The 16,467-nt window shown below is 37.4% G+C and overlaps 1 protein-coding gene and 1 long non-coding RNA gene across 8 annotated transcripts in view; one reads left to right on the forward strand and one right to left on the reverse strand.

Annotated features, from left to right (window-relative positions):
- Positions 1-16,293, forward strand: part of THUMPD3 (THUMP domain 3 tRNA guanosine methyltransferase) — a 28,072-nt gene extending 11,779 nt beyond the window's left edge. For 4 of the 7 annotated variants that reach the window (XM_019944646.3, XM_019944645.3, XM_019944648.3 and 1 more), the window contains exons 5-10: positions 1,417-1,547; positions 3,698-3,767; positions 7,048-7,163; positions 11,648-11,758; positions 12,392-12,515; positions 12,692-16,293. In XM_019944646.3, the coding sequence (XP_019800205.1) occupies positions 1,417-1,547; positions 3,698-3,767; positions 7,048-7,163; positions 11,648-11,758; positions 12,392-12,515; positions 12,692-12,841 (702 nt within the window). In that variant the 3' untranslated portion in view covers positions 12,842-16,293. The remainder of the gene's footprint in view (positions 1-1,416; positions 1,548-3,697; positions 3,768-7,047; positions 7,164-11,647; positions 11,759-12,391; positions 12,516-12,691) is intronic. The other 3 variants (XM_019944649.3, XR_004528619.2, XM_019944650.3) reach the window with 3 other exon arrangements.
- Positions 1-16,467, reverse strand: part of LOC117313759 (uncharacterized) — an 82,659-nt gene that overhangs the window by 58,815 nt on the left and 7,377 nt on the right. The window lies entirely within an intron of this gene.

The following is a 16,467-nucleotide window of genomic DNA, read 5'->3' on the forward strand; positions in this document are numbered from 1 at the left end:
TTTTAAAACAAACCTTGACCTTCTAAAATCAGGACATCATTGCTAATACTCATGCTAGAGCCAGCTGTCCTTTTTCTTAAATTCTGCTAGATTCCCAAATCCAGATACCTCTTTTTAGCATGCTTACCCTCCTTGGTCTCAATCTTCTACTATAAGGGTGATTCACATGTGAGCCATACTAACAAGTCTTTCCATCTCTGACAGCTTAAAAGGCCCCTAGCAGCTGACGTTTTCACCAAGGAGTCATTTACTGTTGCGTTTGGGACACTTGAATCTGGGGCAAGTTGCCTGTTCTCTCTGTAACTTTTGTTTTTGCATATCAAATCAGAAGAACAAGTCCCCATTCTTTTTTTTCTTGTAACAGCTGTTATGAGAATGAATAGGCTAACTAGAACAGTGATGTTCAGAAGTTAGCATGGGAGCTCAGAGTACAGACTCTGGAGCCATACTACATGGATTTAAATCTCAGTTTACAAGCTGCATAACTTTGGGCAAGTAAACCGACCTCTTTGTGCCTTGATTTCCTTATCTATAAAAGGAGGATAATAATACCTAGCTCAGAGGGTGTGGCTATGAAATGAGGTAACAAATATAAAGTGTGTAGAACAGTGGTTTGCATATAGCTAGGTAAGTGTTAGCTGCTGCTGTTAAGATCATGATGAGGAAATTTTAGGTGGAAGATTGCAGAACATATTTTATTTCAACTTTTATTTTTGTTTGAATAGTATATATTTAACTGTGTGTTAGAAAAACTATAACTAAGACCAAAAAGAAACATTCTTTCACAGACATTACTTGAGTCAAGTTTTAAAAAATACTAAAAAAATAATAGGTTTTAAAGCAAATGTGGCCCATCGTTAACAGTTGGTTAATCTAAATGAAGAACATACTTAAGAGTTCGTTGTGCCAGTGTTGTGCCAGCATTTCTGGATGTTTGGAATTTTTTCCAAAAAAGTTAAAAATTTTAAAAATGCATATTAAAAACCTGGAAACCTTCAAAATGTGTTTCTCTTATAAAAATTCGGGGGGAATCTGGTTATAGCTAACTTGTGAATACGGTGAATTAAAAGGAGAATAAAATAGATTAAAAAAATTTTAAATACAGTATTCTTAAATTATTTCATTTATATGAAGCTCAAAAAAAGACAGAAGAGTTTATCACGGTAGTGGTCAGATTAATGATAATTTGTGGTGGGTATTGACAGAGGGCAAGAAAAACTATATATATGTTTATATGATGGTTACACAGCATTTATATGTAAAAATTACTGCGCTTCACCTTAAGATTTGTGCATTTTACTGTATGCAAAGTATACCTCAGTAATAAAGTAACAAAAATTAATAAAGCCTCAAATTTTAAAATCTTAGTGATAAGTACAGTTCGAATAACCCTAAAACTATTTTATTATTTTATAGGTTCTTTTGAATATCCATGATAATGAAATTGTTGTGGGCATTGCATTGACAGAAGAGAGTCTCCACCGAAGAAATATCACACATTTTGGACCCACAACTCTTAGATCTACTCTTGCCTATGGGATGCTCAGGTAAGAGAATGGGTTTGCCATGTAGATGAAAGTGACAACTTGGTTTGAATTTTCCCTTCAAAATGTAATTTTTTGTGAGGTACTGTGTTAGAATCTAGTAGTTAAGGAACAGGATAAAAAGCTAAAGCTCTTTCTTTGTATCCAATGTTGATTCCTTGAGATCCTGAAAATATCACTTAATTACTATCTCAATTTTCTTGATTTTAAAATGAGAACAGTAGTTTTCATCTGCCTCTTGAACGTGGTTATCACGTTTCTGTTTAGAAAGGATATACTGCGTGTTGGGAAATAGAACAAATTTTGCTTTGTTTCATTTCTACGCAGTGAAGCAGATGAAAGCAGAGATTTTTTTAATGTGTATAATGTATAAGTGAACACAGAGAGCTTTTACTTATATTTTAAAATTTTATACTCACATGGAAAATTTTCCACTTTTCCAAGAGGAAGATATAACTTTCTTTCTCCTTTGCCCTTTTCCCTTTGATTGGGTGTTTCTTTCCACCACTAGGACGAGTTGTTTTCTCTAAGTTTCTGTTTGCCAGACTGCAAAATGGGTTTGATATTAGACTTAAAGGATTATTAGTGAGGAGTAAATTGCAAAAACAGATGAAAAATACCTGTTACATACGGTGCCTGGCATAGCCTGGTAGTTAATTGTATTTCCTACTCCTCCAATCTTTGCTTCCTCTTTTACCCTGCTCATCCATGGAGTCCTAGTTCAATACGATTGGAACCTGTCAATTCAATGACAACAATAGAAAACTGCACCCGTTTGATTAAGGAAGAGCTCCTAGTCTTCATTCATTTAACAAACACTTATTATCTACTGCCAGGCATTATGGTGGGAGCCAGGGATATGGAGAGTTATTTTGGGTGCAACTGTTAGAAACCTAAGTAAGCTAGTTTAAGATTAAAAAAAAGTGATGATTGTGTGGGAGGGGGAATTACTGGCAAGATACTGAGAAGTCTTGGGAAATCCACAGAAAAACTAAAAGCCATATCTTAAGAAGGGTAGGAACCAGGTCTTAGAAAACCACCAGAAACCTAGACAGTCACTTTTATCTACCCTGGGAGCCTACAGGTTCTTGTTTTGCTCATCTGTGCAAATGGCTGCCCGTCATCTAAATTTATGTATTTCCAATTTTAAATAACCAGCCAGCCCCATACTGCCTAGGTCTTCTAGCTCTTTGTTCCCACGTCTTAGAAGAGAGAATCTGGTTGACATAGTTTCAGTCATGTGTTCACCCAGACGCAGCAGCAGTGGCTAGGAGTACGGGGTTGCTTACTACCAAGAGGGTTGCCAAGGACTCTGTTGCCGTGTGTTGAGGGGCAGGAATGGAGAAGTAGAGCTGGGCAGGTATTACAATAAGAATCCAGAGTTAGTCCCCAGGAATCTCAGTTTTGTAAGGGAGAACCATAATAGAATGTGGAAAGAATAGCAGGACAAAAGGAGGAAGGAGAAACCTTGTCGCCTGTCTGAGGAGGGGATGCTTCATAGAAGAGGTAACATTTAAGCCACTAACAGTAATTCCTCTAATCCTGACTCTGTCACCTACTAGCTTTGTGTCCATGGACAGGTTTGCATCAGCTTATCTGTAAATGAGAATAATAATAGTAACCTATCTCACAAGATGGTTAAAAGGACTAAAAGAGATAATGCATGCAAAGAGCTTAAATCCATGCCTGGCAAATACTAGGTGCTCAAAGTAAAGCAGTTATTTTATAGCAATGTTATTATCTTTCAAATTGAATTAATTAGGAAAGGAATACTGAATGAATAATTTCCAGTAAACTTATATTGATATATATTCTACTTCACACATTTGAGTTGTTTTAAATGTAACAACACAGGTCTATATACAAAATAACGTGTTTTCTAAAAGCATATACACACATATATTAACAGATCTAGAAGCTATTTCCATTTGGAAGTGAAATGGGATTTTGGATGGTAGTCAAAGGGGACTTTTAGTTATATGTAATGTTTTTGTAAGTGCTAGGATATAGAGTCAACATGTAATTACAAATTGATTTTAAAAATAAATATCAATTGTTTCTTCATGCTAGCATAACAGGCCTTTGATCTTACAGCTTTAGGAATAGTCTTTGTGGAAGTCTTGTCTGTTCACATAGGCTGTTTTCTTCTCTAGGCTCTGTGCTCCTCAGCCTACTGATATAATAGTTGATCCGATGTGTGGAACAGGGGCAATATCAATTGAGGTAATAACTTTTCTTTAGCTTTTATTTATTATTTTTTAAATTTTATTTTTGTCTGCATTGGGTCTTTGTTGCGGTGCATGGGCTTTCTCTAGTTGCGGCCAGTGGGGGCTATTCTTTGTTGCGGTGTGCGGGCTTCTTATCGTGGTGGCTTCCCTTGTTGCGGAGCATGGGCTCTAGGTACATGGGCTTCAGTAGTTGTGGTTTGCGGGCTCTAGAGCACAGACTCAGTAGTTGTGGTGCACAGCCTTAGGTGCTCCGTGGCATGTAGGATCTTCCCAGGCCAGGGCTCAAACTTGGGTCCCCTGCATTGGCAGGCATATTCTTAACTACTGCGCCACCAGGGGAGCCCTTCTTTAGCTTTTAGATAAGGAAGTGATACATCCAGAATGTTCTAGAACTCATGGGTAAATAGACATAATGAAATCACCAAGGTTAGATCCATGGACCCAAGAGTTTTGAGTGAATTACACTAGTAAAGCTGGAACTTTTGTGATAAGGATGTAGCCACTTATTACAAATAGCCAAGGACTAGATTTAGGTTATAAGTCATGTTTAGTCACTGGATTACAGAGGAGGCTGAGAATTACAAACTGGTGAGTCCCATTTCTGTAACAGACAAACTGGTAGACTTGAACAGAAAAGATAATTGAAGGTACAAGCTTGAACTGGAGGAGGGCATTTCATCTCTATAAAGTGAGACTATGCTTCTTCATCCTCCTAGGTTCTTGTAAGATGGGGAAGCCTGTGACCATTAGTTAGGTTTGTTAGGAAGTTTAACAAGGTTACAAAGTTTTCAGAAAATACCATGACATTGAGAGGACTCAAAAACTGCCTAAAGCAAAGCAAGAAATAGAAAGGCATTTTCTAATTGGAGAACATTTAACAGGAGAGTCTCCTTGAATCTGTATTATTGAATCAATATTACCTAAACTTTTATAATAAATAATTTGGAAGAGGGCGCCAGTAAAATTGCTTAAATTTGTAAAAAATTTAAATTAAATTTAAATTTAGGGCTTCCCTGGTGGCGCAGTGGTTGAGAGTCCGCCTGCCGATGCAGGGGACACAGGTTCGTGCCCCGGTCCGGGAGGATCCCACATGCCGCGGAGCGGCTGGGCCCGTGAGCCATGGCCACGGGGCCTGCGCGTCCGGAACCTGTGCTCCGTTACGGGAGAGGTCATGGCAGTGAGAGGCCCGCGTACCGCAAAAAAAAAAAAAAAAATTAAATTTAAATTAAATTAAATTTAAATTTGTAAAAAATTACAAATTTAAATTTGTAAAAAATTGCTTTATGTATAGTATATGTAAAGCCAATGGGAACAAACTGCAGGGAGATACTACAGATTCTGTGACTGAGCAGAAACTGGACAGATGAGCAAGTCCAAAACAACCCACAAAGGGAAAAATAATCCAGACTGCAATTAGAAAATGACATCGGCTATCTGGGAATTAGAATCCCAGAAGGAAATCATAGTAGTCTAGATGACTGCTGTTTTCTGCTAGTGTCAGCTAGAGAAATTTACTCTGGCTAAAGAGCCACACAGAGAAAACTCAGTTGTTGTCACAAAGAATTCTGGGAACAAAGCAGAGTGTGCTTCTCTAGCATTAAACCATGATGTGTCTATGGTCTGGAGTAGCAGTGAAGGTTACTACATGTCAAGAAATATACAACAGAGCTAGAGAGAGACCAGAGGAGCTCCCAGCCCCACCAAAAAAAAAAAAAGATAAAAAGAAAATGTTTGAGGCATTTCCATGTAGGGGTAGGCATGAGAATGTCGATATGGAAAAACCTAAGTTGGTATATGATCAAAATGAATGAAATTATGAAAGGAATTGAAAGGGTATATAAACAGTTTGTTCACCAAAGTATAAAGTATTTGATTTATAATACTGCCTTTAAAACTTGGAAGTACTATAAAACCCAAAAATCTAAATAGGTTTAGAAGAAAAAATGAATACTCGGCAATCAGAATCACCAGAGAGGTTTTCATCAAACTCTACATCATCCTCCCTACATCACCCTTCTCCATTACCCTCAAGGGTCTGGGCAAAAGAAAAAGCTAAGAAGCCCTGTGTCCATAGATATGGGGGTATTACTGTTTACCATGGAAGAGGTGTTTGTTACTCATCCCTAAACCAAGGGCAGAACTGTCTCTGCTTTCATGTCAGAAACCTTCTGTTAATCTGCATAGAACATTGTTCAGGCCTAGGGTAGTATGTCACCCCATTGCACAAATAATATGGAAAGCTCGGTATTTCTGTTCTGCTGACATGTTTTTGATTTAAAATTACAAAATCCTGGGTTTCCCTGGTGGCGCAGTGGTTAAGAATCCGCCTGCCAATGCAGGGGACATGCGTTTGAGCCCTGGTCCAGGAAGATCCCACATGCCATGGAGCAACTAAACCCGTGCACCACAGCTACTGAGCCTGCACTCTAGAGCCCGCAAGCCACAACTACTGAGCCTGAGCGCCACAACTACTGAAGCCCGCACACCTAGAGCCCATGCTCCACAACAAGAGAAGCCACCGCAATGAGGAGCCTGCACTCGCAGCAACTAGAGAAAGCCCGTGTGCAGCAACGAAGACCCAACACAGCCAAATATAAATAAAGAAATTTATTTAAAAAAAAAAAGTGACAAAATCCTTTCAAGAATATGGTGGTTATCATTCAAAAGCCTATATAATAGACATTACACTTTATTTAAATTCTCAAATATTCCAGGTTATCGGATTATATAAAAATTCCATAATCACAAAAGGATATAGGTTAGTCGGTTTGATTTGGTTAAACTATGTTTGTATTTAAAGTCTGTAATACCTACTGTGTGGCAGACACTGCTGGGTGAGGGACTGAGTGACACACCAGACCTATCCTTAAGGAGTTCCTAGACGTTTTGAGCCGCAGACAGGTATAGAAATAATTAAAAAGAGAGCAAGTGCAGTGGCAGATACATGTACAGAGTGCTTTTGGAGGGGCAAATGAGAGACAGCTTGGAGAGTTGTGCTTGATGTCACAGAGGGCATGACATTTGAGCTGGGCCTTTAGAGATGAGTAAGAGTTCAGCAAACAGAACAGGAGGGCATTTCAAGCAAGGGGAATAGCAAAGTTGACAGCATGCAGTATTTTGCCACTTTAGAAAAGCATTGGATTATTGGATTGGATTGGATTGTCTTGTTTATTGACAAGTGATTGAAATGATTTTACCTTTTTATCATATTTTGGTTTTGTTTTTTTTTTTTGCAGTTGGCTACTTCTGTTTTCATATATACTCTTGTCTTTTAGGGGGCTACAGAATGGTCTAACTGTTATCACATTGCTGGTGATAATAATCCATTGGCTGTGAATAGAGCAGCAAATAACATCTCATCTTTATTGACCAAGAGCCAAGTGAAAGAAGGGTAAAATTTTAATTTAAAAGATTTTGTAGCATCTCTTAGACTTAGATAATCAGTTTTCTTTCTTTCTTTTTTTAAAATTAATTATTTCTTTTTGGCTGCGTGGGGTCTTCGTTGCTGCACACAGGCTTTCTCTAGTTGCGGCAGACAGGGGCTATTCTTCATTGCGGTGCACGGGCTTCTCATTGCAGTGGCTTCTCTTGTTGCAGAGCACGGGCTCTAGGCTCCTGGGCTTCAGTAGCTGTGGCACACAGGCTCAGTAGTTGTGGCTTGCAGGCTCTAGAGCACAGGCTCAGTAGTTGTGGTGCACAGGTTTAGTTGCTCCGCAGCATGTGGGATCTTCCTGGACCAGGATCAAATTTGTGTCCCCTGCATTGGCAGGCAGATTCTTAACCACTGCACCACCAGGGAAGTCCAATAATCACTTTTCTTATTGGCTTTATGAACTAATACAACCAGTGCATTGTGACAGTATTATAGCCAAATGAATATATTGAAACTCCATTTAAATTTTAAAAGTTGATTGAAACTAATTTGTATTTTTAAAATATTTTAAATTTAACTATAATTTCCCCCACCCTAATGCAACTATTTTTATTTCTGTCTTCCTTTTTCTTTCCTTATTCAGATATCTTTTTTCCCATGTAGTGGAAGAACTGCATAGATTCATTTTAATTTCATAAGTTTTCCATTACTGCATGCAGGCATCCAGCTGGGGGTTTAACAGAGGCACAAGACTCCTCCTAACTGACTAGTGGTCTTTTCTCTGGAAATGTTTTAGTATTGAATAAGTGATGTAGTTTGGAGAAGGCACCCCGTGAAGGGGGTGAGAGAAGGGGCCCTAGCTGTCCTCCTAGCTGTCGGGGAAGAGGACCGAAGTGGCAGCGGTGCACTCTCATATCTGAAACTTAATTGAACACCAACAAGGAACTCAGTCCTCTGCTACAAGCTATAAGTATTAGAGAAATACCAGGGGGAAAATAATCTAATGTTCAAATATTTGCATATCCCACACATATTAGCTTTCATGTCCTCTTATTATATGTTTCAGGACCATTTTTGATGATTGTAGTCTTACAAGACCACATGGGCCCCAGGACCTAATTCATTCATAACTCAGACTGACACATAGACATGCTTTGTAATCATTTTCTCAATTCAAAATTTCTAGGTTCTTGTAAAACAAGTACATATTAAAATATTAATATCTTCTAATGCAATTAAACAGTTGAAAACATTAAAAAATTTTCAAACGCTTATGTTTTTATTCAATCTGTTTTTTAATGACTGCATAATATTCCATTGTACAGAAATATTACAGTTTATTTAGCCTTTCCTCTGTTATTTGGCACTTAAATCTCAGAGTTGGAAAAGACCTGAAAGCTGTCCCTACAGTCCCTAAATGTCCTGTAGGAGATCCTGACCAGTGGTCTTCCAGCCTGTATAAACACCTCTTATGACTCTGAAGGCTGTTGATTCCAGCTTAGCACAGCTTTGAGTGCTAGTCATATCTTTTAGGGAACATGAATCTCTCCCTGTACCTTGTACAGATCTGGGTTTTTTCTTCCACTTGAGTCCATAAAGAAAAATCTTATCTCTGTGTCACAGTGATGATTAACATCAGATATTTAAAGGGCTACCAACCCTCCTCTCCTTATCCCAGCTCTCCACATCCTCTCTTCTCCAAGCAAAATATTCCAAGGTCCTTCAGCCATATCCCTTTGATATATGTGCATTGAAAGTCTGTTAGCCTCTGGGAAATTTCCCATCCTGAGATGTATGTTGCTATAGTACCTTAAGCCCTAGCCCATTGCTACAAATTGGATTTGACGACACACCATCTGTGCCAGCCTTTCACCATTCTTTCAAAGTCTCAGCTGTCTTTGGGAAGAATTGGTTGAAATAGCACTTGGTCTGCAGTTTCCTACGAGACGCCTCATCACAAAATTGTTTCTCTGGTCTCCTCTGCTTGGAGTCCTTCATTTTCTTACAAGGTGGCAGAAATATGTAGCGGTAAGCAGATTTGTTAGGTCTTACAGGTGCTTCATATCCAGGAGCACAGGAAGTCATTATATCCCATGATTGACCTCACAGCTGCCTCCATGACCCTTAATGTGAGGTTTATATTTGTAAGTAGAAATCAGTTGTTTTTAAGAATATTTGTTCATTTTATGCAAATTTTCATATTATTTATACATGGTATGCCTTAATATTATTTTGTCTGTATATTGCTTATCCTCTTTTCTTTGCTAGTTTTTTTTTCCCTTTTGATTAGATTGCCAGTGCTTTGTTTTGTTCTTTCATATACTATTTGTTCTGTGGTTTTATGCTTGATGCTTTTTGTTTTTTATTCCTATTTCCTATTGAGGTCTTTTCATTTGTTATCTAAAATCTTAAGTTATATGCTGTAAATGTCTTCTTTTTTTTGTTTGTTTTTTTTGTTTTTTTGCGGTACGCGGGCCTCTCACTGTTGTGGCCTTTCCCGTTGTGGAGCACAGGCTCCAGACGCGCAGGCTCAGCGGCCATGGCTCACGGGCCCAGCCGCTCCGTGGCATGTGGGATCCTCCCAGACCGGGGCATGAACCCATGTCCCCTGCATCAGCAGGCGGACTCTCAACCACTGCGCCACCAGGGAAGCCCAATGTCTTCTTTTTAATAAAAGTTTTTACTAGAGCTGACTTTTATGCTAAGTACTCCTGTTGACCATATCCTATAGATTTTGATAAATCTGTTTTGGTTACTTTCTAAATGATTTGTTATATACTTGATTCTCTCTAATTGTTTAGGACAGTGCTTTTCAAACTTTAATGTTCAGATGAATCACCTGGGTAACCTGTTAACTACACACAGATTCTGATTCAGTAGGTTTAGGATGGGACCTGAGGGTCTGCATTTCCTGGCAAGCTTCCCAGTGATGTTGATGCTGCTGGTCTGTGGCCCAACTTTGAGGACCAATGGTTTAGATCATTTTTTATACATAAGTAGTTAAAAGCTTTTAGTTTATTTTTATATTATGTTTTATTGTGATTAATGAATTTTTATGGTATATTTTGTTTTATATTTGAGATTTTTCCTGAGGCATAGTACATGACTAGGGTTTCTTTGAAACCTGATATTTTTAAGCAAATAATTTTTCTAGTTTCTGAATATTTTATCATTTTTCATATCCTCTGCATCTTCACTTTTTGTCTGTTCAACCTGTACTATTTCTATCTTACCTTGATTTTTTAAAAATATTTATTTTTTTAATTTATTTGGCTGCATCGGGTCTTAGTTGCAGTACACGGGGTCTTCATTGAGGCATGCGGGATATTTCATTGTGGCGAGCGGGCCTCTCTCTAATTGTGGTGTGTAGATTTTTCTCTCTCTAGCTGTGAGTTTGTGGCACATGGGCTCTCTCGTTGAGGCGCAGGAGCTCAGTAGTTGTGGCAATGTGGGCTTGGTTGCCCCGCAGCATGTGGGATCTTAGTTCCCTGACCAGGGATCAAAGCCACACATCCCCTGCATTGGAAGGCAGATTCTTTACCACCGGACCACCAGGGAAGTCCCAATCTTACATTGACTTTTAATATTTTTTGCCTTTTTTGTTTTGTTTTATTGTAGCTATTGGTGCTTGTGAGTGTAATACATATTTTTAATATCTGTATTTTTTCCTATTATGTAGTGATTACCTCTATTGCATTTTATTTTTTCTTAAATTCTTTATTAAATATCAATATTACAACATTTAATTTCTGCTCATAATCTTGATTTGCTTTTAATTTTTAGCCTGTGCATTATTATTGCCTGTTATAATTTTGTTTCTTAAACTAGTAGGTTTGCCTTAATGGGGAGGATTTAAATCATTTATATTATTATATTCATCCTGCCTTCTGTCATTATTTTTTTGATGTTAACTTTTTTGTTCTCTTGTTTTTTTATAGTATGATACATGTTTTTTAATTTTAAGACCAGTACCTCTATACTTCCTAATTTTACATACCTGTTTCTTTAGGTCTCCTGTTATTTCTGTGTAGACTTACCAAACTTTATCCTTCAGGTGTGTCACCTCATCAGCTTTTTTCTCTTTAGTGTTCTGGTTTTTTCCAGTGTATGTTTCATCAACAATGTTTTTACATCATCAGTTAGGTAATTAACTGCCTCAACACTGTTTTCAAGTTGTGTACTACAGTTCTTTGTGTTAACGGTCTTTTCCCCTTAATCTGTCTTCTTAAATTGTAGATGAAACAGATATAGACAGCTTTTGAAAACGAATCTTAACTAATTTTTTAATTTACTTTTTTACGGACTGTCATTATAAAAGTTTTAGCTTATGACCTATGCTTTCTGCCTACCTGCTACTTTAAAAATTTTTACTAAGTTCTTGATGTTGTCACTGATATTATTATTTTAGTTTTTGTATTTTATAGCAGTCTCTTCAGAAGAAAAGTCTTCTAAAATTTCATTCTTCGGGATATGTTGAAGCACCTTTTCTTTTGTCGCCACAGCAAACTGTCCTGGGGCTTGCCCATAGATACTATTCAGTGGGATATCTGCAACTTGCCACTAAGAACTGGCTCTGTGGACATTATTGTAACAGACATGCCATTTGGAAAAAGGTGGGACTTGTAAAAAAATGAATTTTACTTTCATTTGTTATATTAGTACCCACTTGTCTTCTAAATCTGTTGTATTTTCCTTGAGCTTATTCTGTCAGAAATCTTCCGTTTTCTTTTAGCAGACTTAACAGTTTTTCACTTAAGAATGTAACAATATGATAGATTCACCCATTTTGTTTCTTATGAGAACTCAGGAATGTACTAACTACACTTTGATCCTGACCATCACAGGTTTATCCACTTTGTAGCCCGTTGTTGAATTACATTAATACTTCAGAGAAAGGTTGAGGAAAACTTGGTTATCAGGATATTTTTAATCACTGGTTTCATTTACATAATGATTGCTTATACTCATTAAGGGGACAATTTACATAACTATTAACATAACTATTATAGTTGTCAGATCTTTTCCGTAACCAGTTCATCCCATTCAGAATTCTTAACAACTTAACTAAATCTAACCATTTCATTGACATGTAATGACAAAGGTCTGGCTCTAGAAGGCAACTGTTTTTCATACCTCAGGACTTTCTTATTGCAATGAAAATGAGTTTTTAGTAACTTCTCATTTCATATAGTCCTAGATACTTATTTTTTGCAAAAGTAAGTGACTCATTAGACCTTCTTTTATAGGATGGGCTCCAAGAAGAGAAACTGGAACCTTTATCCAGCTTGCCTACGGGAGATGAGCCGTGTCTGTAGGCCAGGGACAGGCCAAGCTGTACTACTGACCCAGGACAAGAAATGCTTTATCAAGGTGCCGTACGTTAGCTTGAAAACTCAGCCAGCCCATGACAACTTTAGGACCTTTTTAAGTATACTTGGGGATATTTCAATAAGATTTGTTTTCTCCCAGTGTTTCTTACTAAGACCCCTGGTTGGTAGAGAAGCAGTTATCAGCTAATTACTTTTCTACTTTTTGTGTGTACACAGGCATTATCTGGAATGGGACACCTGTGGCGGAAGGTACATACCGTCTGGGTCAACATAGGGGGTCTTCATGCTGCAGTTTATCTTCTGAAACGTACACCTCAAACTTTTGTTCATCCTTCAGAACAAGATGGAGAAAGATCTCCTTGGTGATGCAAAGACTGAAGATGATTAGTAGCGCTGCCAGTGCTTCCTGACAGTGGACATGTCAGCATGAAGAACTTGCTTTGAGAGAAAAATAGTATTAATAAAAGTGATGTTTGGTGTAAATCTCTTCACCCTAGATAGCAAAAGGTGTGAATAGAATGGAACAAGTCTTAAGAGAAAGCAGAGCTTTTCTTTGGAGCTGTTGTAGTTGGGCAATTAGTACTTTTCTTAAAATGCTTTAAAGATGCTAAGCCTACTAAAATACTCTGGGATTTGGGTTTAGAACATTTTATTTTCAGGCTTTATAGCAGTTCCTGTTTTCCACTGTAGCAGGTGGAAAGCTACCCTGGCCTAAGGGAAAGGCAGAGAGCATAATCAGATCGTGAGGTTACATTTCATTGCCTCTGCAGCTTTGTTATTTAGTTGCTCAGGTTCTTCACCTCAACTTTAAAAAATGAAGCATTATTACACTTTGTAAAATAGTGTTTGCCCCATGACAAGGTGAAATCTCACAAGACCTACAGAAAAGTTTACTATCTGCTTTAAAAATTACAATATGCATCTGTTATTCAGATTAATAGAACTAAATAGACATTTCTATTTGTAAACAGCAGGGATTACACTGGTAGATGAAGTATGGGACCAACAAGCCATATTTAAATAAATTTTTCTTTCAGTACACAAAGGTGGTGATGCCTTTCAAAGTCAAACATAAACCTGTCAAAGTATTTTTGTTGGCTTCTCTAAAGGACTAGAGAACAAACTGATGTATCTTTGAATTAAAAACTTTGTGTAAGTTCTTTTATTTTCTCAGTCACTATTCATATTTAATTGCTTTTGCAGTAGCAAAGTCCTTCCCAAGACAGTGGAAAATGAAATAACCTAAACATCAAGTCCTTGTAAAAACAGTGCTTCTGTGCAACAGAGTTGGGGTTTTATGTGGCATTCTGTATTCAGTTTACTTTGGAGTTTCTGGCTGCATTCAGCTTAGATTTTCAGTGTCATGTCAGTAACATACTAACTTTTGATGTCTCATTTAGAATAAAAGGACACAGTACTTCTTTCCTTTGAAAGAATAGAGTTCACATTAGCAGCAGAGCCAACAGTCCTTGTATGGTTTCTCTCTGATATACCTCACCCTTGAGAATGAATTGGAAGTAAGACATTTATAAGGGTCTTATATCCTAGACTGGAGTTTTTAAGGTCATCAGAATGCAGTTTCACTATTATGGGTTCAACATAGAACAAACAGCCTTTCACCTCTCACAAAAGAAACCATTTAAACCTCTAAGTGTTGGTCAGCAGTCCATAGGACTGGAAAAGTACAAGGACCATGTTTTCTCTACTGTTCATCAACTGCCTGACACATTACCTATCAGCATGGACGTTTAATATCTGTTGAACAAATGGGTATTTTTGCATATTGGCTGTTTTTACGTGTATCAAATTTGTGCTCAATATATCATAGCTTTAGTCCTATTAAATACCATCATAAAAACATGAACAGATGTGATTTAAGATGATATAAGTATGTAGCGAACATTGTAATAGTTTGCCATCTTCCTCTCTAGTATTGTTTTGTAATCTGGTGACAGGAACAGGAAATGCGCTACATGAGGATTCAGAAAAGCTGAGATTGAATTATATATGACACTGCCACCTACTAGTTCTGTGACCTTGGTTTTCAACTTTTGAAACAGACCTGTACCATGGGGATGTAAAAAGATGGGGAAGGTAATCTTAGTAATCTGAAAACAGAATGACTTGAGTTATAGAGCAGACATTCAATGCATTTTAGAGAGGAAAAAAAACAACAGACATTGAGACAGATTTTATAAATTTAATGAAATTAAAGGAAGATGGTTATCTCCCAGAGACAATATACTACTTGACTAGAGAGGGAAACATTTGTTTAAACATTTCTTTTAAAATGGTAATAAGACTTTCAGAAAATTTTAGATTCTGACATGTCACATTGCAGACATGGCTCATGTTTCCACTGCAAGGACCAAAAGGTAAGCTGAAGACTGAAAAAAGGAAGTATTTTAAAAGGTCTGTAAAGTGCCTGAAGTATACTCATGCCCACAAGTGCTTAATATTAATTACTGAGCTAGGCATAGGAAAAGTAGAACATCCTTATTCTAAGCATAGCCTTTTCCAAGTTCAGATGAGGTGTTATGTGGGAATATGATGAAAGTTTGAAACTTCTAGGACAAAAAAAATCAAATTATTGTACCTTGGTTACATTTTTTTTTTTTAAGTTCAGGAGAAACACCATATATAGGTCTCTCCTGTGCCAAATTTTAAAAAGTGCACAATGTGAAAATATTCATCATTGTTTACAAGAAGCCTGCTCTGTCACCCTCATACTTTTGCCCCAAGGCTAACACGTATGCCAATCAGTTGTGAGGTAGTAGCTGTTCAGTGATATATTCCATGATGAAAGCAGTTTTCACTGCAAAGGAGAATGGTGTTTTAGTTTTTCTCACGCCCAAATTCTGAATTTCCAACTGCCTACTATTGTTATCCCTTCTCCTGTAAGTCCTACTTAAACTCAACAGGAACCTATCTTTCTCCACTAAAACCTGCTCCCTGTCTTAGCGTGCCCATCCTCCCAGTAATCCACACTTAGTGCTGGGAGTCATTTTTAGCTACATCCAGCTACTCAACAGGCCTGAGTGTTTGCTTACAATATACACTGTGCTACAGCAGCTTTCTCAAACTTCTTGGCTCAGGACCCCTTCACATTCTTAAAAACTGAGGGCTCCAAGTAGCTTTATTTACCAATATTTTACCATAATTAGAAAAACAGAAAAAAAGTAAAATACAGTAAAAATATTAACACTTTCACGGAAGTAACTATTTTCAACAAAGAATGGCACATTACAAAGCATGTAATCTCATACAATAACCTATCCTTTAAGATACTTCAGTAGGTTTTTCTCATAGTTTTTTGGAGTTGATTCTCCCTATGTGTCAGACAACTCTGTGAAATATTCATCACCTTATTTGATAACAGAATGTATTCATGTTTATGCTTAGGTGCAAGGAAAACTACAAGATTTTATAATAACTGCATAATACTGAGGTTTGCTGGGGTTTTGGAGGTATAACCTGAAGAGTGAATTTCTAAAGACACAGATATTCATACCCTAAACCTACGACCTTAGGAAATTGTGAAAAATTCAAGAATATACAGCACCATTCAATTAACATTAGTGATGATGTCATCCAACACATATCATGTAGCCTCTATGTACTTGTGAGAATGAGTTGAAAAGGTAAGTTACGTCTTAGTACAGTAAGCCCCCTACATAACGAACAAGTTCAGTTCCAAGAGGGCATTCATAAGTGCAATTTGTTCATAAGTCCAACAAAGTTAGCCTAGGTACCCAATCGGCTATGTAGTACTGTACTAATAATAGGTTTATATAAAAATAAATACAAAAAATAAAATATTTTTAATCTTACAGTACAGTACCTTAAAAAGTACAGTAGTACAGTACAACAGCTGGCATACAAGGGCTGGCATCGAGTGAACAGGCAAGAGTTACTGACTGGAGGAGGGAGAGGAGGTAGAAGATGGTAGAACTCAGGGATGGTCAGCAACAGGAGACAAAAGGCAAGCTGCA

This window comes from Tursiops truncatus, chromosome 10 (assembly GCF_011762595.2).
Source record: "Tursiops truncatus isolate mTurTru1 chromosome 10, mTurTru1.mat.Y, whole genome shotgun sequence".
Classification (NCBI taxonomy): Eukaryota; Metazoa; Chordata; class Mammalia; order Artiodactyla; family Delphinidae; genus Tursiops; species Tursiops truncatus.